Genomic DNA, 21,691 nt, shown 5'->3' with positions numbered 1-21,691 from the left:
CCCCTCTGGCCCCTAACTACCTCCTCTGGACCCTAACTACCCCTCTGGCCCTAACTACCCCTCTGGACCCTAACTACCCCTCTGGCCCCTAACTACCCCTCTGGACCCTAACTACCCCTATGGCCCCTAACTACCCCTCTGGACCCTAACTACCCCTCTGGCCCCTAACTACCCCTCTGGACCCTAATTACCCCTCTGGCCCCTAACTACCCTCTGGCCCCTAACTACCCCTCTGACCCTAACCCCTCTGACCCTAACCCCTCTAACCCTAACTACCCCCTCTGGACCCTAACTACCCCTCTGGCCCTAACTACCTCCTCTGGACCCTAACTACCCCTCTGGCCCCTAACTACCCTCTGGACCCTAACTACCCCCTATGGCCCCTTACTACCCCTCTGGCCCCTAACTACCCCTCTGGACCCTAACTAGCCCTCTGGCCCCTAACTACCCCTCTGACCCTAACTACCTCCTCTGGCCCCTAACTACCCCCTATGGCCCCTAACTACCCCTCTGGACCCTAACTTACCCTCTGGCCCCTAACTACCCCTCTGGCCCTAACTACCCCTCTGGCCCCTAACTACCCCTCTGGCCCCTAACTACCCCTATGGCCCCTAACTACCCCTCTGGACCCTAAATAGCCCCTCTGGCCGCTAACTACCCCTCTGGACCCTAACTACCCCTCTGGATCCTAACTACCCCTCTGGACCCTAACTACCCCTCTGGACCCTAACTACCCCTATGGCCCTTAATTACCCCTATGGACCCTAACTAGCCCTCTGGACCCTAACTACCCCTCTGGCCCCTAACTACCCCTCTGGCCCCTAACTACCCCTCTGGACCCTAACTACCTCCTCTGGACCCTAACTACCCCTCTGGCCCTTAACTACCCCTATGGCCCTTAATTACCCCTCTGGACCCTAACTACCCCTCTGGCCCCTAACTACCCCTCTGGACCCTAACTAGCCCCTCTGGCCCCTAACTACCCCTCTGGCCCCTAACTACCCCTCTGGACCCTAACTACCCCCTATGGCCCCTAACTACCCCTCTGGCCCCTAACTACCCCTCTGGCCCTAACTACCCCTCTGGCCCCTAACTACCCCTATGGCCCCTAACTACCCCTCTGGCCCCTAACTACCCCCTATGGCCCCTAACTACCCCTCTGGACCCTAACTACCCCTCTGGACCCTAACTACCCTCTGGCCCCTAACTACCCTCTGGCCCCTAACTACCCCTCTGGCCCCTAACTACCTCCTCTGGACCCTAACTACCCCTCTGGATCCTAACTACCCCTCTGGCCCCTAACTACCCCTCTGGACCCTAACTACCCCTATGGCCCCTAACTACCCCTGATAGGTATTTTCTATATCATGTAAAATATCACGGTCAAGGAGGCGAGAATGAACCACAGACACAGCAGTATCTTTGATGGCTTTTGCAAAAGGGGGAGCTCAGTCACACCTGCTCAGAGCAGTGTCGACGTCCAAGACATCCCACTGAGCACCCCTTTTCTTCAGCCTTTTATTGAAAGCTTACCACACACATACATATCATAAAAGGGAAGTGGAACTGGTCAAGCCGTTGAGGCGTTGACCAGTTCCTTCCCTCCGTTACTGACTCATCTCTTTCACTTCCATATCGTTTTCACAAGACACGTTTCCGAAGATATGTTTTTTAACATTAGTGTGGGGTCACAGCAAAGGAGAAGCCTCTCCTGGCTGTTTACTATTAGCTAAGGTCAGCAAGAGCATAACACACATTTATATCCCCATCATTTCCCTCCTATTTATGCTATTGATGATTATTAAACATGTTCAATAAAGGCAATCATTTTACTTGTATCTTTCTAATTCTAAGCAGAATGTGATTTACGTATTTTGGTTAAGCAGTCTAAGCAGAATCATGATTATTTGTTTACATATTATTTGTTAGTAACACCACAACAATCTCTTTGGGATTTAAACTTTTTTAGTCAGCAGTTTCACATCAATAATTGTCCGTTCCTTGTGAGGAGTTTTACACAATTATATCATACAAGCTTAGACTAAAGGTTAGTTTACATTTTCTTCCACCCGAGCTGACACCTAAGAGCAGGGATCGTTGGTTTCTTCACTGACGTTGAGACGGCTGTCTTTTAAGCGGACAGTCCCCTTTGAAGTCAGTCTTCCCCTCTGCTCGTGGTCGTCTCGGGATCAGGGCACTGGTCCGGGATTTCTGTGGGGAACAGTTTGCAATGGGAAAGATGTATCCAGGTGGTCCTCTCGGCTATCTTCACAGCGGTTGCAGTCGTCAGAAGGACTTGGAATGGTCCCTCCCAGCGGGCGTCGCTCCACGTCCTTTTTTTTTGATGACGCGGATGAAGACCCAGTCGCCGACCTGTACCGACATAATGGGAGAGACAGGTGAATCTGGCAAAACATTTGCTTCCCTGACTCCTCTCCCCATCATGGTCTTTTTCATGTACTCCACTATTGTTTCTTCCTCACCCACTTGTTCTAAGTCTGGGTGAGTTAGTGGTAGGCGGTAGGGTCGTCCATGAACGAGTTCAAATGGTGTTAGGCCCGTTTGGGTCGGAACGATGTGCATGTATGTTTTCACAATGTCTATGCACTCCAGCCAAGTTTTTCCTGTTTCAGTCATGCATTTCTTCAGCCTGCTTTTTATGGTGCCGTTGGTTCGCTCTACCAATCCGGCACTCTGTGGGTGGTATGCACAATGATTTTTTAGTTCAATGTCCATAATGACGCTTAGTCTTGTTACTACCTCGTTTACAAAGTGTGAGCCATTGTCACTGTAAATGCGTCTTGGAATGCCATGAGTGGGCAGAATGTATTTGCATATGGCTTTCACCACTGCTTCAGCATCTGCTTTCGTTGTTGGTGCAATTTCTACCCACTTGGAAAATGCGTCCACCATCACCAAACAGTATTTGTAATGGCCGCATGGATTGAGTTCGATGAAATCCATGTGCATTACCTGGAATGGGTACTCAGGGAGCGGGAACCTGCCTCGTTTCGGGCGAAGGTTTCCTTGAGGGTTGTGCTTGATGCATGTCACACATGTTTTTACAAAAAAAATTTAAGTAGTTTTGTATATTTATTGTATAGAAGTACTGTTGTATCATAGATACCATCCCTCCTGTTGAGACATGGCATTGCCCATGACTCAAAATAGCAGCTGCCTTGAATAGGCTTTTTGGTAGGATTGGTTTTCCTTCTATACAAAGCATCTTGTTTTCCTCAATGGCCCCCCTTGTTTTCCATGTGGCTTTTTCTTGTGTCGTTGCATTCGCTTGTGCGTCGTGTAGGATCGCAGGGTCAATTGGGCTTGACGGTGTTGTTTGCACTGTGTGTACATGTGGTGTTTTAGCCGCTCGTTTTGCTTCTTCATCAGCTTTAGCATTGCCTTCTGTTATTTTATCTGTGCCTTTTTGGTGTGCTCGGCATTTTACTACAGCTAATTCCTTAGGTAAAGTTATAGCTGCTAGTAAATCTGTTAACAAAGGTGCATGAACTACTGGACGCCCAGTAGTTGTAACCATCCCCCTTTGTTCCCACATTTTAGCAAATATAAACAATGTTGAGTATGCATATTGGCTGTCGGTGTAAACAGTCAGTTTTAGGCCTGACCCTTCTTTGCATGCTTCAGTCAGTGCAACTAATTCAGCTGCTTGGGCGGAGTACGTGGAGGGAAGTGAGCCTGCGCTTATTACTTCCCCTTCTTGGTTCACTACCGCATAACCAACTTGGTTCTTTCCACATACATCCTTTTGGGCTGACCCGTCCACATACCACACTTCCCCTTCGGGTAGTGCGATGTCCTTCAGGTCAACTCTTGGCAAAGTGACAGTGTCTGCAATCTCTACACAGTCATGTGGAGTACCATCTGTTGATGTGGGGACAAGGGAGCAGGTCAGTCATGAGGCAATCATTATCAAGTTTAAGTTCCAAAGAATTTCACTATTTGTCAAGTTCCAAAGAATTGTCATTCTTCCCTTCCCAATAAAATAAATTGAAGTAGTTTGAGGAGACAACATTGTTGGACTGTGCCTTTTTAAATATGTCTGATTTATTCTCTTCTCACAGAAGACTTTGTGATTATAACCCATAAACCATATGAAACTGTGTGATATGATAGAGTACCTTTAACAAGATGAATCATCATTTTTATATAGAAAAAGAGAACAAGTTAAAGAGGGCATCACCAGACAGTTTGAACTGCATGGCATCAGCAGCACCAGGCAGGAGGCATCAGACACAGCCAGGTCCAATGGACCCTATGAGACGTGAAGTCACAAGGACTCCGGAGAGGAAGCAGAGTTAGGAATGTGTGATGGAGAGATGAAAATTCATTGATAAGTAGAGAAAGAAGAGGAGAGAGGTGCTCAGTGAATCCTAAAACATCCCCCAGCAGCCTATAAGCCTATAGCAGCATCTCTAGGGGCTGGACCAGGTGAACCTGATTCAGCTCTAACTACACTCAAAAAAATGATTCAAGCCCTTCTTAGAGGTGACACATTTAAATATTGTTTGATACATTTAAATAAATCAATTACAAAACGAAGATATTTATTTTGAATGGGTGTAACACAATATGTATGAATACTTTCATTTATTAGATTTATTTAGGTTACACTCACAAAAACGATTCAAGCCCTTCTTCGAGGTGACACATTTAAATATTGTTTGATACATTTAAATAAATCAATTACAAAAATAGATATTTATATTTAATGGGTGGAACACAAAATGTATGAATTCTTTCATTTATTAGATTTATTTAGGTTAGATGGTGTGCATATCAACTCAAAATAAATGTGTTTCATTGAGGACTACCCTTTGCGCATGCGCCAGCTGAAAATCAGTTGTTTACAAGGTGAAGACACTTTCAGAGTTGGTGGTGTAGTGGCTAGCACTGTCGCCTCAAAGCCAGAGGGCCGTGGGTTCAATTCCCAGTCGGGGCGTTCCTTCTGTGTGGACTTTGCATATTTTCTTCGTTAGTTAGTTTATATTTTGAGTTGGACAAACACAAATTAATTTAATTCAATGAATATCGTTATTTTATTTTAGATGTATTTGATACAAATGAGTTGGACGAACTTAATTACATTGTATTGCACTGATGTGCTAAATTTGAGTTGGAGTTGCAGATAATTATTGGATGGAAAACCTGCCAACAATTTAATTGAGTTCATCCAATGAGTCATTTCTTTGAGTGTATAGGTAACTACTGATACAATCCTTTAAAACCATTCTGAATGTTTTAGAAATGATAAAGGAAAATATGTTTTTGTCTTTTCATTACAAAATGTAAATATGTTACAGGTATTTTGGCAGTATTATAATTAATGTAGGCTAATGCATATTACGGTAGTATTCTAAGATTTGCTAATGAAAAGAAATGCAGTAGGCCTACCCTGTTACTGTGAAGACAAGTATAGTACTGTGATTATTACTGTAAAACTAACTCGAGTATTGTATGGGTACTGTGATTCATTTGACAGAAAGCTAATGTGAAATGTAGACAGCAATTGACTTTCTAATTGCTGCCAGCCAGTTCCTGTATATCAGTGTTCTAGTTACAGTGCACTACTCTTGTAGTTGGTTAAGGTGGAGGTCATTTTGAACTTCCGTTATGGATTAATAGCCTTATCTCCAATTATTAAAATATTGATTGTTTGGTTTGTGAAAATAGTGAAATTAGTGAGAAATGAAGCCACGATTACCCAGAGCCCAAGGGAAAGCAGCACATCTTCACATGTGCGTAGCTGGAACCATGAAGTGATTGCTTTTAAACTATTAACTGATTAATCTACTATTCCTCTCAGCTGTACTTGTATAATTGGTTTAATTTATTACAAAACATTGCATTTAAGGTTTAAGATGTAACAAATCTGTAACTAAAGCTCTATTTAGGTAGATTTCCTTCTCAGATCAAGGTTCAAGGTTCAAGGTTTTTTATTTGCCATCTGTGCCTAGACCAGCAGTCCAGACACATCGGAATTATTTTTGCAGGGTTCTCCGAGTCAACAGAGGTACAGAACAAACACACTATAATAATAATAATAATAATAATAACCGTAATAATAATAGAAATATGAAACATATATTTAAAAAGAACACTGTACAAAAAACACACTGTACATAGTGTGGTAAAGGGTATGCAGTATTAACAGTATTAAGTACTAAGTACAGGAACAGGTTATCAAAGATAAACATAAGAAAGCAGAGCGCAGAGATAATAAGTAGGTGAGTAGGCTAGTGCTGTACCTAGCTTGTAAAAAGAAAGAAAGAGGGGGAAGGGGAAAGTTATGTGGGGATATTGCACATGTTCAGATGTTGGGGGAAGGTTGTGTGGGGCTTATTGCACTGATTGTAGTATTGCAACTTTTTCACACTTTTAAGAAGTGCGCATTTCTCAGTAGGTCTGTTGTGCCATCAGTCTGACTGTGGCAGGGAAGAAGCTGTTGAAGAAGCGTGTCCTGTGGGTGACGATGCTGTCCGCTCTGCTGTGTCTCAGGTTGTATGTGCAGTGTTTGTGTCGGAGCAGAGAGTGAGCTGGATGAAGTGAGTCTCCAATGATTCCCTCTGCTCTTTTCCGACAGCGCTGCACATACATAGAGTCCATGGACGGAAGTTGTGTCCCTGTGATCCTCTTTGCAGTCCTTATGACTCTTTGCAGAGCCTTCCTCTCTGCCTGTGTGGTGTTTCCATACCACACAGTGATGCCTGCAGTGAGGATGCTCTCGATCAGTCCTCTATAGGCCTGGGTGAGAGGGCGACGGTTCAGACCAGCTTTCCTGAGCATCCTGATGAAATAAAGCCTTTTCTGGGCCTTTTTCACTGTGGCTGTGGTGTGAAGAGTCCAGCTCAGGTCGGATGTCACCTGCATTCCCAGGAATCTGTACCCGTCAGCCCTCTCCACCTCAGTCCCTTTGATGATGAGAGGCTGTAGAGGGGGAGGGTTCTTCCTGAAGTCCAGTATTATTTCCTTGGTCTTGTTTGTGTTGAGGATGAGGTCGTTCTCCTCTCCGTAGACCAGGATGTTGTTCACCAGGGTCCTGTAGCCTGACTCATCCCCGCTCCCCTTGATGAGCCCCAGGACGGTGGTGCCATCGGCGTATTTGATGAGGATGGTGTTGTCCTGTGGAGGTGCAGTCATGGGTGTACAGGGTGAATAGTTTGGGGCTCAGGCAGCAGCCCTGTGGGGATCCTGTGCTGACTGTGAGCTCGGTAGACACCCGTCCTCCCATTCTCACCACCTGGGGTCTTTCTATCAGAAAGTCCAGAATCCAGTTGCAGGTGGGAGTTGGGACGCCGAGGTCTGTCAGCTTCTTGATTAGTTTTCCCGGGCGGATGGTATTAAAGGCAGAACTATAGTCCAGGAAAAGCATCCTGGCATACGTTCTGCGGCTTTCCAGGTGTTGCAGAGTGCGATGTAGAGCTATTGCTACCGCGTCATCCACTGATCGGTTGGGGCGGTAGGCAAACTGGAGGGGGTCGACATTGTCCGGGACCGTGTGGTTGATAGGGTTAGATGTGCTGGACTACAAGTAAAGGTGGAGTGACAAGAAAGGGCTCAAGCAAAATAAGAATAGCTCAAATGTGTATTGTCACATTCACCACGGACTGCTCTCAATACTGCTGCTGCTAGTACAAGTACCTCAAACTGGACTTAAGAACTGTACTGTAGTGAATGTACTTGCTTACATGGCACAATTGTGAGGGATACTAGTAGCAGTAGAATACGTAATAGTAGTGTACAACTGCTACTTCTGCTTTTATTGCAACAGCTTCTGATACTTCCACATGTGTGTGTGCTGAGGGCAGGGAGCTGTGTCCTGTGGTTGACCTGTCGTTCTCCTAATTCTCCACAAGGTGGGGCAGTCGGCCGTGTCTGAGGCAAGACGAGATGACTGAGCTGCATTCGTTCACTTTTTGTAATTTTTTAAAATCACTTAATAGTGCCCAAACTTACATTTTTTTTAAACAAAGTTATCTTGTATATTTATTTGCATCTGATGTATTTGAGTGGAATGGTAAGAACAATACTCCGAGTGCAGTGACATACTTTCTCCTGTGCATGGTGGACCACATCCTCAAATTACGCACAGTTTTTACGCACGTACGCAGCGGAGCTGCGTGCTTGCAAATGGAGGTGGGGCCCTACCTAACTTTAATCTGTGATGCGTCTTCAATCTGGAATGAAACTCCAACGATCATTCAGCTGCTGCGTCCAATCAAATGACAATGAGGGGGGCGTGTCAAGCGTTAAATCACTTCCTGGAAGCCCACTGTGACTCCTCGATCATGGACGCCCCTCGATCCTCATAGCAGAATAAGAGCTTTGGGATGGATGTCAATATGGCGGCGGAGAACAACTTCCGGTTCAAGCAGGATCGAGGAAACGACAATTAAGAGAGACAATTAAGAGACTAGGGATGTAACTTGTCTCAAAAAGATGCAGAAAAACTGGTTCACGCTTTTCTTACTTCTAGACTAGATTACTGCAACTCCTTATTATCAGGCTGCTCTAATAAATTACTATAATCCCTCCAGTTAATCCAGAATGCTGCAACTTTTTCTAAATGTTTCTTCACTATATGAAACATTATGATCAACATATTACAGTAATATAATAGAATATTAATATAGTAATATAATCCTGGTAATATCCGAAAGTACCAATGTATGATTTATACTGTTTAACTTTATGAAAATTAAACTATTTCAATTTTCTTTTAATTTAAATGAATATTAATGATCTGTGTCACTTTATTCTGCACATTTCCTGCTTTTCAATAAAGACATCTCTGCATATGAAGTGTGTTTGCTTCAGACTCCATAGAAAGTTCACTTTGAGTGTTTTTGTGTGTTTTCATCTCCTTAGTTCCATCACTGTCATCATGCTGACAAATCATTCATCAAACTCATGAAATCATGTTTTGGACTCAGCGGTGGAAGAAGTCCTCAGATCTTTGACTCAAGTCAAAGTAGCAGAACCACAGTGTAGAAATACTATTTAGAGTGTGTGTGTGTCAATGTGTGTGTGTGTTGTGTATTAGTTAAAGTGTAAATGTACTAGCATCAAAATATAACTTTAATCTAATTAACCCTTGTGTTGCCTTAGGGTCATTTTGACCCGAATCAATATTACACCCTCCCCCCGCTTTAGGATTAATTTGACCCCATTCAATGTTTAATGTCGGTGTTCTTTCGGTAGTCAACAAACAAACATAAAGTGCCTCACACTTAAACTTGGAAAACAATATTAATTCTAATAATTTTCTGGAGGTTTTAATTGCTGGCGTCAAATTGAACCCAAAGGGTAAAATATGTTAGTAAATATAAAGGTAACAGGAGGGTGAAACATTGAATCGGGTCAAAATGACCCAAAGGCGGGGGGAGGGTGTAATATTGATTCGGGTCAAAATGACCCTAAGGCAACACAAGGGTTAAACAAAGTATTCGGAAGAAAAACAATTCTTTGGAACTTAAACTTGATAATGATTGCCTAATGACTGACCTGCTGGGAGGATAAAGTTTCACAAGATGGCATTTTCTTTGGAATATGACTCATCATGGTCAGACTTCAACAATGAGTTTTTTCATCTCTGTCCTCTATATATAGGCAGGAGACCTGCAGTAAGTACAACAGACTCCAGAGGACCAGCTGACTTCTTCCTGCCGCTCTTTCATTGACTGTCAGCAGAAACGTAAGTTTTCAAGCATAATTGGTTGTCTTGTTGTGGGAGATACAGTTTGCTTTTTCAAATCTTATTCTTTCATATTCATGATGACTAGTGGAAATGGGGCAGTAAACATGCACATTTAAAAAGTAGTTTATTTTAGATGTCATTATGGTGATCCATATTTGAGTACTGATATTTTAATTTGTGGTGATAACATTGGAACTCACCTGAAGATGCAAAGACATGCTGCTAACTGTTTATTCATGATGTGTCTTTATGCAGTTACCCATCATGGCCACCTACATCTCACAACTTGATGTGTCCCTGAATAAAACACATGAGCAACATCTCCTCGCCAGGGGCTTCAAGAAACTCCCAAATGACCTGAACAAAGGAGCAGGTGGCAATCAGATCTATCTTTGGTACAAAGAGGGGCAAAGAGGAGGAGCAATCACCAGGCTGCAAGTTTCCCACAACCCTGACATGGCTACTGGATTGACCAGAGCAGGGTACACACAGATCGCTAAAGATCTCAATGCTGGTGCAGGAGGCGATTGCATCTTCCTTTGGTACCTCCGGGGCTCCGGAGAGTACGATACTCCCATAGTGGACATTGATGTCACTACAGAGGAGAAAAATGAAGCTGCAAAGTTTAGCTTTGGCTGGGAGAGACTGTCCTGTGATCTGAACCGCAACGCCGGAGGGGCCTGCGCCCATTTCTGGGTGAAGAGAGCAGAACAAACCTACATCTGTGACATCACTGCCACCGATTCCTACGGATCAGACACCGACCTGTTTCAGGGCGGTTACATCCGTGTGGATGCAAATACTAACAGGGGAGCAGGAGGATCCGAAGACTTCATCTGGTACCGTCAGACCACCGACCCCAAGCGTGCACTCACTGATCTGCAGGTCTCCACCAGTGAAGCTGAGGTGTTTGCCTTCCAGCAGCAAGGTTACACATGTGTGAGTGTCAACCTCTCCGGTGAAGGCAGTGGTCGACTGGTGTACGTGTGGTACAAGAAGGGGGGACCCAGCAATCCCATTAAGGCCATCGCCATCCTTGTCAACTCAGCTTTGATCCCAGCTTACACCAAGGCTGGTCTCACTGTTATCGATAAAGATATCAATGCAGGCAGTCAATGCTTCTTTGAGAACCTGTGTGTGTATCAGTGAAAGCAACACACCTTCCTCATGGCAGCAGAGCGGAGAATTCCCAACACTCACTGAGTGAAAAGCAAAGTCCAGCCATGCGGTTCAATCTGTTAGGTGATGGCCTCTTTAACCTTTTCTTTCTTTTTCTATATAAAATTGATGATTCATTATATTAAAGTCACATATAATATCACAAAGTATCATAGGGTTTATGTTCTTTAAAGGTAAAGTTTTCTGAGATGAGAAGAAGTCATATTTAAAAAGGCACAGTCCAACAATGTTGTCAAAACATTTTTGTGATGGTCTCCTTCACTTTTTCTTTTTAATTTTGAAACAATGTGATTAACATATTACAGTAACACTACTGGTAATATCCGAAAGTATCAATATATGATTTCTCCTGTTTAACCTGATGACAATCAAACTATTTCAATTTTATTTTGCTCAACAATGTAAATGAATATTAATCATCTGTATCACTTTATTCTGACCATTTCCTGCTTTTCAATAAAGACATCTCTGCATATGAAGTGTGTTTCCTTCAGACTCCATAGAAAGTTCACTTTGAGTGTTCTCATGTGTTTTCATCTCCTTAGTTCCATCACTGTCATCATGCTGACAAATCATTCATCAAACTCATGAAATCATGTTTTGGACTCACAGTGGTGGAAGAAGTCCTCAGATCTTTGACTCAAGTCAAAGTAGCAGAAGCACAGTGTAGAAATACTAGTTAGAGTGTGTGTACTAGTTAAAGTACAAAAGTACTAGCATCAAAATATATAATATAAGTACTAAAAGTAATAGCACACATTTATAGAGAAGAGAATATGTACATTGTTTTACTGCCAGGTAGTAAGGGATCAATAAAGTCTACTTCATCATATATTTGTTGATTATATTTATTTGTATTACTCTGAATCTATCAATATATCAATCAATCCTTGCCCTGGCCTCCCCGGAGTCTTTGTTACTCCACGTCTCATAGGGTCCATTGGACCTGGCTGTATCTGATGCCTCCTGCCTGGTAAGTCGGCCTCCTGTCATGGCCCTGCTGAAGATAAACAAAATTAAATTTAACGTGTGATCTTGTGACATTTTCAAGAATCACATTTTTTTTATTCTGTTCATGAGCCCTACTGTCGACAGGAAGAAGTTTGTGTGGTGTGAGGTCTTGATCCTGATGGACCACATCCTCCTGCCAGATGAAAAAGACTCAAACTGTTTGTGTCCAGGGTGAGAGGGCTGCAACTAACGATTATTTTAATAATGGATTAATCTGTCAATAATTTTTTTCCATTAATTGCTGAATCGGGTTTTTAAAAAAGAATTAATTTCCAAACCTTTATTCAAAAACAGAACTGACAACGCTTTACTAGTGTGAGTTTACTCGCCCGACTATTTGTGGTTTATTCACGTGGCTTATCTCCGTCACAGCTGGACGTTCAGGTCGAGCACAGAGCAGGAGCACCGCTGGAAGAATAAGCAAACTAAACTCTTGGACATTTCACTTTTGTTATTTTCGGGTCATCAGACACTGTCTCCACAGCAACCCAAAACACATAGTGGTCAAGGACATCAGAGAGCCTCCATAAATCAACTAAAGTCAGTTTAATTTAGCCCAATATCACACATTACAAATTTGCCTCAGAGGGCTTAACAATCTGTACACATACGACATCCCTGTCCCAGGACCTCACATCGGATCAGGAAAAACTCCCAAGAAATAGAAGAAAAAAACTTTCACAGGGAAAAAAGGGAAGACACCTTCAGGAGAGCAACAGAGGAGGATCCATCTCCAGGATGGACAGGTGCAATAGATCTGCTCTTTTTGTTGTTGTTGTTGCCTTGCTCCGCTCCCCGTTCAACTTTCTTTTTTTATATTTAATCCTACTCTATTCTAATTTCTATTCTAATAATCGATTGTTATCGATATGTTGTTGCAGCCCTAGTCAGGTATTCTCTTTCTTGCTCGTGTAACTCTTCACTTTAAATACAATTGTCACTTTAAACTTACACTGTTTAAATTACTGTTACCTGTCTGTCTGTGCACTTTATTTTATATTTTATATTCACTCTACAATTAATATGTTTCGATTATTGCACTGTTTAGATGGTTGTTAATGTTATTGTCTATTGTTGCACCACCCGCCTTGTATGTTAAAGTTTCTGATTCTGATATTCCGGCGCGCTAATTGTGGCGCGGAAGTGAAGAACGTTGAACGGAACTACCCGGACGACATTAAGAGGCGGACACATATAGCAGCATCACTTCCGCCAATCTTTTGCTGATTCAAAGCGTGACAATAAATATCGTAGGCTTCATAACATGCAGCCTTTTTTTTTTTAAACACTTGACATGGTGTTGATTCCTAGATAATGTCTGAAGCGGCTTTTGAGGAAGTTTCCGTGTTATCGTCCATTTACTGCGGAGGAGGAGAGTTCCAGCTCGTCCAGCAGTCCGGTAAATTCGCGAACATTTCGCTGCAAACACCGGCGTACCGAACATTTTAGGCTGCAACGAACCGACCGCGTCACGTGACTTCCGACCTCAAGTCTTCGCCTACACTACTTTGCGGAAGTGAGATGTTGAAGCCTCTGTGTTTATGTAGCCAGTTGCAACCAACATTGAGTTAAATCCAAGTTTCCAAGTGATTTTACTGCTTCTATAAACATGACCAAATATATAGTCATAAAGAGACAATTGCTGTATCCTGAATTATGTCCTATTTTCTAAATAAATTCTTCAAACTGTTCGCCTTGGATACCGAATGAAGAAAAGATCATTAATGTTTTCATTCGCCGTCAGCTGTTTCTGAATAACATTCACTATTTTAAGTTTGAGTTCTGCGAAGGTGTTGACAATAACCTGTGCCCCTCTCTGTCTTGCCATGCAGTTCAATTACAAAATGCAGGTGTTGGACAAATAATTGCACCTCTGTTTGCCTTCTAGCTCAGGGTGGGCTCATGGTCCAGATCAACAGCACCGTTGGAGGAGAAAGAGGGCCGGACGTGAGACTGTTGTTCCATCTGCACCCCCGCTACCCTTCCTGTCCCCCCGCCATCTCCGTCTCCTCCACTGGTCTTTCCAGGAGTCAGTGTCTCAACATCAGACAGAAGCTGCTGGATCAAGCTGCAGCTTTACCTCCAGAACCGATGGTCCATCAGCTAGTGGAGTGGCTGCAGGTAGAAGAGCTCACTGACCGAATCCAACAACGACAGCATTGCTATTTAATTTTTCTATATTAAAGGAGTCCTCCACAATAATCATTTGATCTGTGTGAACAAACCCCCCAAAAAATAGCAGTGTGTGGAGGTGACGGAGAACTGCAGAGTCAACAAGGATGAGGCGGAGGAGGTGAGAGAGAGAGAAAAGGAGGAGGAGTGGACGGCGGTGCTGTCGTTGGACCACATCCGATCTCAGAATCGCTACACCAGTCTGCTGCAGCGCTGGACCCAGCAGCTGCAGCTCGCTGGGAGGTTACTACTGGGACGAAGTATACTGGTGATTCTGCAGGGAGCCAGACCCAACATCAAGGTACCGACGCACCTGTTTAGCCCGCCAAAAGTTTATTCATGTGTATGCCCCTAAAACAGCATGTACTGTAAGGCTGGCCATGTCTTGTGCCTTTTAAATATGTTTTGAGTATGCCCTGGAAAAGCCATGGTGGCTCCTCTGTGTGGTGGCAACACATCAGACATGTCAAACATTGGAGAGGAGACATTAACGAGCCGTGCTAAAGGAAGTCATCACAGCTCCGAGCTAGCGGAGCTACGGCTCCTCCATCACCGGCTAGCGGAGCCACAGCGAGGGCAGCTGCTACCCCGAGCAGCGCGGCTCTCTCTCCGGTAACAAGCAGGCGGCGATCACCGATGCCGTAACAAAGTGAAGCCCTGACTGTGGAGGTAATGTGGCCACTGAAGGTTGCCAATTCACATTGTTCTTTTAAATCATCCGAAGATGCCAGCCTGCTATGTGACGCTTGTGTTGAAAGCAAACGTTCATCTCAGCTCATTGGGGCTCCGTCACTATAAGAGTCCCGTTGTCAACGTGTGGAAGGGCCGATGTCTTTCTGTCGGACCAAAGCCTGAACCACTATTTAAAGTCCAAACAGAGGGATTCGCACGTAAAGGATAATAGTTTGATTAACCCTCCTGTTACCTTAGGGTCAATTTGATCCCATTCAATGTTTAATGTTGGTGTTCTTTCTTGTCAATTTGACCCCAGGCTGTTTTTCACTGTGTCAAACATATAAGAAATATCAACTTTTTTTATATATTTAAAGGGCTATTTATGTAGTCAACAAACAAACAAAGTACCTCACACTTAAACTTGGAAAACAATATTAATTCTAATAATTTTCTGGAGGTTTTAATTGCTGGGGTCAAATTGACCCCAAGGGTAAAATATGTCAGTAAATATAAAGGTAACAGGAGGGTTAAACATTGAATGGGGCCAAATTGACCCGAAGGTAACCGGAGGGTTAAAAGAATAAACATTTATATTAGTGTTTATAAGAATAAACATGTATACAAATGTTTATTCTTTGAATCAAACTATTGTCTCTCATTCATTTGTTTCCTTTAAGGTACAGTGTATGCTTTGTAATTCTCATTGTTTGAATACTACATTTTCAAAAATGTTCATGGACACACCGAGATTTCAGTTTGGTCATGGAAGTTTGGTTTAAAGTCATGGAAAATTCTTGGAAAAGTCCTGGAAATCCATTGGTCGACATGTGTAAGAACCCTGTACAGTTGTCGAATAGGCCGTGTATAATACTATGAAATGGATACATCTTTAATATATTACTGTGATAACGAGGTAAATAAATGCAGGCAAAACAGGAGAATATGATATGGTTTCCCATTAACAAGAAGAACAGTGCACTCACAATTAATATAGAGCTTATTTTCTTCTGTAGAACGAAGCTAATAATGCAAAATTCCTTGTAGCCCAAGGTGATGTCATCAAATGTCTTGTTTTGGCGGGCCAGCAGTCCCAAAAAACTAAACGAAAACATCAACTTTATTGATTAGTGAAGACAAGCAAGCGTTCACATTTAAGAAGCTTAACCTGTTAACCCCCACCCGTTTTTTTAGGTTTCTGCTCGAAATGACATACCCAAACTAAAAAGGGTGTAGCTCTGCAACCACACAAGCTATTTGAATAATGTTGGTGTTATAATAAAGGGAACACAATGAGCTTTTGTTCAGATGTGTAAATATTAGCATATATGTTACTGGTTAAGAGTAAATAAAGATGAATCTTCTATTTTCATAGAAATTTCAGGTTCGATTAGAAAAAAAAGCACTTTCAGGATGAATATATCCTGGATGGATGCACAGCAAAGGCCTAAAATCACCCAGATAATAATACAACTTGTGAACAGACTCTCTGCAAAGTTTGACTCAGAAAAAATAAAGCAGAACAATAGTTGGAGACTTTTTAGTAAAGAGAATTTAGGCGAGGTCTCTAAATTTGCATTTGGGCACATTGAAGCACCATCTGTGCCATTTGACTTTTCTCATGTACCAAACCATTTATTTCATTTTCACTTTTACTTGTGGTGATCAATACATGCAAATACATCATTATGTGGCTTTAAAACAGTAAATCAAAGATAAAAAAACGATCAAACAAAGTGGTGCTGGGGACATACACACACACTAAAGCCATGCCAGCTGGAATGCAGGGGAGAGAAACGTTTTTTTCTTCTTCTCAAGAACAAAAGTATGTTGAATTTGCTGAATGTAAAGCTATGAAGCGATTAATATTTCTGTGTTCTTTGGCTTATATCTCAGTGATACTTTGGTTCAGAAGGATTCTGTAAAGATATTTAGAATCTGTGTGAAGTCCTCTTGCTTTCGAACATCTCTTCTTTTATGATTGCACAAAGCTACATGTCGCTAGCTACGGAAACGTTCTGAGTGGGCCGACACCTGACAAAATTATGATTATGTTATTTGTATTTTTATTTCAGTTGGTGTTTGAGTTGTGTTTAAATGGCTCACTGATACTTGTAGCCCCAGTTGTCTTCTTTAATTTGATGTACAACCTCAATATATTTGCTCATGTTTATTATAATATTATAGACAGTTTAGAACAAAACATCAAATCTGCCCCACAGGTGGGGCAATGGGGCTTAAGTGGTTAAACAACAGAAGGTTAACAATTTTATATTTGGAAAGAAATGTTTATTGACTTATCATTGCAGCTCTGACATAAAACACAATGCACAGATCAAAGAGTTCACCACACTGACGTCGATTCCTCTCCACAAAAGGAGAGCATCAGTTGTGTCCCAGGACAACTTCAGTGAAACATCCAAGTGACAGCGCCCTCTAGTGGTTGAAGGAATTGTAATGATCCTGTCTCTTAACTGTCCCGTTTCACTGACCATGCGAGGAGAGAGGAAACAAGTCTTAAGAGAATATATAATGACAATGTACACTAGCGTTCAAAAGTTTGGGGTCATCCAGACAATTTCGTGTCTTCCATGAAAACTCACTTTTATTTATCAAATGAATTGAAAATTGAATAGAAAATATAGTCAAGACATTGACAAGGTTAGAAATAATGATTAATATTTGAAGTATTAATTTTGTTCTTCAAGCTCAAAGGAAGGCCAGTTGTATAGCTTATATCACCAGCATAACTGTTTTCAGCTGTGCTAACATAATTGCACAAGGGTTTTCTAATCAGATATTAGTCTTCTAAGGCGATTAGTAAACACAATGTACCATTAGAACACTGGAGTGATCGTTGATGGAAATGGGCCTCTATACACCTATGGAGATATTTCATTAGAAACCAGACGTTTCCACCCAGAATAGTCATTTACCACATTAACAATGTATAGTGTGTATTTTTGATTAATGTTATCTTTATTGAAAAAACAGTGCTTTTCTTTGAAAAATAAAGACATTTCTAAGTGACCCCAAACTTTTGAACGGTAGTGTATATTTGACAAAAAGTCACCTGCCATGAGACGTCCTTTCTTCTGATGATGGTGTACAGCTGTCAGACATTGTTAACAGCTGGAGAGACCCTTAATCACTGTATTCATACTCATGAAGACAGTTGCCATCACTGTACTTATATTATTAAAGACAGTTATCATCAGTGTACTATTACTAATAAAGACTGGGTGTAAAGGTTTTACAGGTTATCCCTTATTTAATGGAAGTCATCAGTTTTAACGGCAAAGTAACTTGTGCATAAATGCCATGTTTTCTAAACATGTCGGACTCCTGTAACCGTTGGAGTTCATTCTGACTGCAAATCATTTCTTTTCAGGAGTTTTGTCGCCTTTTGAGAACGGTGAAGGTGGATGTGGATTCTTCAGGCAAGAAATGCAAAGAGAGGATGATGAAGGTTCTCACTGAAAGCCCGACGTCTTCCTCCGGTGGACATGGGTATGGATGACAGACGGATGACTCTGTCGCAGCAGGAGAATGGAGTGAGGGCAGTCCACGAGCTTTTCTCTCTGCGTTTCTTTCCATGTCTTCCCATCAGGCTCCAGGGTTTCGTCGTGATGAACTACAAGTCACTCCCACAGCTGGCTGCAGCCTTCCAGGAAATCAACATGACTGGTCTCTACCAGCAGATACGGCCGTCACTAAGTGGCTGACTGACACACATTGGCCGAGGGCGTCTGCGGCCCGGTGGACTTCAAGCAGAGGCCCAATCCCGGCTCTGCTAGTCCATGTCTGTTAACTTGGGTGAGACACTTCACACCAAATTGCTCATGGATGGGTATGGATGATTAGATAGTCCTGATCTGCAGGTGGCACGTCACATGGCGAGTGTATAAATGTGTGAATGGGGGAATGACGGGTGTCGTGTAAAAACATTTTTTTCCAAAATAACACAGGGGAGTGGGGTAATGTTCCAATAACTCTGCATTTAGGAGATCACAGTAGACATTTTTCAAGGAAAGAACGTGTATACTTTCTGAGATTAATGTTACTTTAGAAAAAAACATTTTCATTTGATTGTTAGGTATGGCTGCTGCTCGTGTTCATTTTCTACTTGGAGACAATCTATCTACCTTGACTTCACAAAGAAGAAGAAGAAGAAGATCTGAAAATGAATGTTCAAGTAAAATAAAATGATCAGTATCACTGCCTGTTCCCCTCTGTGAATCTTCTCTTGTCTTTCCTGCCAAAATAAATTAAAAATAGTTTACTAAATGGATATACACCTGCTTTATTTCAAACATATATATATATAATTCAGGCACGTGCACAGATAGAGCCCTAGTGGTGCTCAAGCTCCTCCCCTTTTGCCCTGTATGAGGAAAGTGCCCTTTTGGCTGCAGACAAATTGTTTTCATTCATCAGTATTTAAGAATAAAAGTTACACTCTCGGTCATCAAGTCCCCCCCAAATGTGTTTTGATATCCGACGGGGCATTTATTTGAGTTCTTGTGAGAATTTCTCCCCGACATGCTCCGCGGCGCTCACGAGCCCCCCCTCCTCCTCCTCCACTTCCTCCTCCGCGCAGTGCTCCTCGCGCCACCAGACGGGTGCACCTCCTTCTCCTCTGACCCGCAGCACCAGACAAACAGGTCATGACGGTGTTTGTCCCCTGACGTTGTTTTGTGATAAATCAACCACAACATTAGCGCTGCTGAAAACATGACGTCACTCCTGGTCCGACGTTTCCTAAAAAAAATTAAACAAAAACTCAGGAAATCCGTGATTTCAACGCCTTGTCCAGCTGTTTACTGACGTTAGTTATGTTTAGAGAATAGAGAGAGGGAGAATTCTTATTCCGTTCTATTTAACGGGATTTTCGTGGCCAGACTGAAAAAAAAATCATAAGGCCTCTGGTATTGTTCAGAGGGCCGGGCCAAATGTGGAGGCAGGCCGTATTCGGCCCGCGGGCCTTAGTTTGAGGACCACTGCTCTTGGCTGTTGTCTATCAATATCGCTCATTTTGAAAATGACGTAAGAGGGTCATACGGATCTGTATCAGACCAGGAGGGCAATACGTGGCTGGCATGACGACCCATTAGCCAATCAGAACGCTTGTACTGTTGTTGCTATATAATAATTTATCTTTATTCATAAAGAAAATGAAAGCTAGCGGTCTGATGCTGCCAGAGGAGACGCAGGTCGAGGATGTATTGCATCATCAGTGTAATGCTGCTGACGCTTCAACTCTGTCAGAATTTTATTTTGGCATTGGGTGCCCTTTTTTTTTGGTTTGAGCACCTGCCCCCCAAAATGTCTGCACGTGCCTGCTTATATATATAAAAAAAGACAGTTGAACGGGGAGCGGAGCAAGGCAACAACAACAAAAAGAGCAGATCTATTGCTTCTGTCCATCCTGGAGAGGGATCCTCCTCTGTTGCTCTCCTGAAGGTGTCTTCCCTTTTTTCCCTGTGAAAGGTTTTTTTTCTATTTCTTGGGAATTTTTCCTGATCTAATGTGAGGTCAAAGGTCAGGGATGTTGTATGTGTACAGATTGTAAAGCCCTCTGAGGCAAATTTGTAATGTGTGATATTGGGCTGAATTAAACTGACTTTAATTGATTTATGGACGCTCTCTGATGTCCTTGACCACTATGTGTTTTGGGTTGCTGTGGAGACAGTGTCTGATGACCCGAAAATGACGAAAGTGAAATGTCCAAGAGTTTAGTTTGCTTATTCTATCACATGGCGGTGCTTCTGCTCTGTGCTCGACCTGAACGTCCAGCTGTGACGGAGATAAGCCACGCGAATGAACCGAAAATAGTCGGGCGAGTAAACTCACACTAGTAAAGCGTTGTCAGTTCTGTTTTTAAATAAAGGTTTGGAAATTAATGCTTTAAAAAAAAAAACGATTCAGCAATTAATGGAAAGAATAATCGACATATTAATCGATTATTAACATAATCGTTAGTTGCAGCCCTCACCCTGGACACAAAAAATGTGAGTCTTTTTCATCTGGCAGGAGGATGTGGTCCATCAGGATCAAGACCTCACACCACACAAACTTCTTCCTGTCGACAGTAGGGCTCATGAACAGAATTAATAATAATTATTATTATTAATTATTAATTATTATTATTATTATGAACCGAATTAAAAATTCCCATAATATTCAACTTAATCATCAACCCTTCCTTCCAAACCATGTCATATGCCTTTTACACATCAAAAAACACCGCCATCACTGACTCCTTATTTACCTGGGCTTTTTTTGATTTCTGTCTCTAAACAAATAATTGGGTCCATAGTTCCTCTACCTTTCCGAAATCCACTTTGATGAGGTGTTATCATTCCCCTGGTCTCCATATAATAGCTTAATCTCTCGGTTATCATTCTCTCCATAATTTTACCTACATGAGAGGTTAGTGCTATGGGTCTATACTTTGTTGGATTTGATGAATCTTTGCCCGGTTTCCTGATTGGAATAATCACAGCTTCTTTCCATGATCTAGGAAGTCTCCCCATTTCCAAAATGTTATTATAAAATGATACCAATTTCGTCATTGCTAACCTACCTAAATGCTTCAGCATTATATAACATATTTCATCCTTCCCTGGTGATGTCAATCCGGCTCTTTCTATCCCCCTTTTAACCTCTTCCAAAGTAAATGGGGCATCCATTGAACTATTAGTATTGTCTCTTCTTTCCAGAGCACCAGGATGAGCCGCCCGTGTCCTCTCCCTCCCTAATTTACCCTCTCCTGTAAGGTTGGCAGAGCTGTGGATTTCTGTTAACGCTTTTGCCATCATCTCTGTCGCTGCCGTTTCCTCCCCTTTCTTCAGGACTGGATACTGCCATACTTTTCTGATTCCTCTCATGCTTCTGATCATCCCCCAAATCTCTCCCACAGGTGTTGATCTCCCAATTCTA

The 21,691-nt window shown here is 42.4% G+C and overlaps 3 protein-coding genes across 4 annotated transcripts; 2 read left to right on the top strand and 1 right to left on the bottom strand.

The window, feature by feature from the left end:
* Positions 1-1,417: 1,417 nt before the first annotated feature.
* LOC130202517 (uncharacterized) lies at positions 1,418-6,091 on the bottom strand. 2 transcript variants are annotated; one of them, XM_056428125.1, is made up of 2 exons: positions 4,140-6,091; positions 1,418-3,882 (listed from the first exon to the last, which is right to left on the bottom strand). In XM_056428125.1, the coding sequence occupies exons 1-2, from the start codon at positions 4,159-4,161 to the stop codon at positions 2,987-2,989; spliced, it is 918 nt and encodes a 305-aa protein (XP_056284100.1). In that variant the 5' UTR covers positions 4,162-6,091; the 3' UTR covers positions 1,418-2,986. The 2 variants fall into 2 exon arrangements, with proteins under 2 accessions (XP_056284100.1, XP_056284101.1); XM_056428126.1 differs by having other exon boundaries at positions 4,202-6,091.
* Positions 6,092-9,628: 3,537 nt separating this feature from the next.
* Positions 9,629-11,369, top strand: LOC130202659 (uncharacterized). Its single transcript, XM_056428362.1, has 2 exons — positions 9,629-9,712; positions 9,971-11,369. Exon 2 carries the CDS (start codon positions 9,980-9,982, stop codon positions 10,862-10,864), a length of 885 nt encoding a protein of 294 aa, XP_056284337.1. The 5' UTR covers positions 9,629-9,712; positions 9,971-9,979; the 3' UTR covers positions 10,865-11,369.
* A 1,759-nt stretch (positions 11,370-13,128) lies between these two features.
* Positions 13,129-20,382, top strand: rwdd3 (RWD domain containing 3). Its single transcript, XM_056428524.1, has 6 exons — positions 13,129-13,304; positions 13,794-14,026; positions 14,145-14,378; positions 18,141-18,259; positions 18,360-18,565; positions 18,846-20,382. Exons 1-5 carry the CDS (start codon positions 13,220-13,222, stop codon positions 18,472-18,474), a joined length of 786 nt encoding a protein of 261 aa, XP_056284499.1. The 5' UTR covers positions 13,129-13,219; the 3' UTR covers positions 18,475-18,565; positions 18,846-20,382.
* The last annotated feature ends 1,309 nt before the right edge of the window (positions 20,383-21,691 follow it).

Source organism: Pseudoliparis swirei, chromosome 12 (assembly GCF_029220125.1).
Source record: "Pseudoliparis swirei isolate HS2019 ecotype Mariana Trench chromosome 12, NWPU_hadal_v1, whole genome shotgun sequence".
Lineage (NCBI taxonomy): Eukaryota > Metazoa > Chordata > Actinopteri > Perciformes > Liparidae > Pseudoliparis > Pseudoliparis swirei.
Note: the sequence above shows the minus strand (reverse complement) of the source record. Positions and strands in the feature narration are given on the sequence as shown.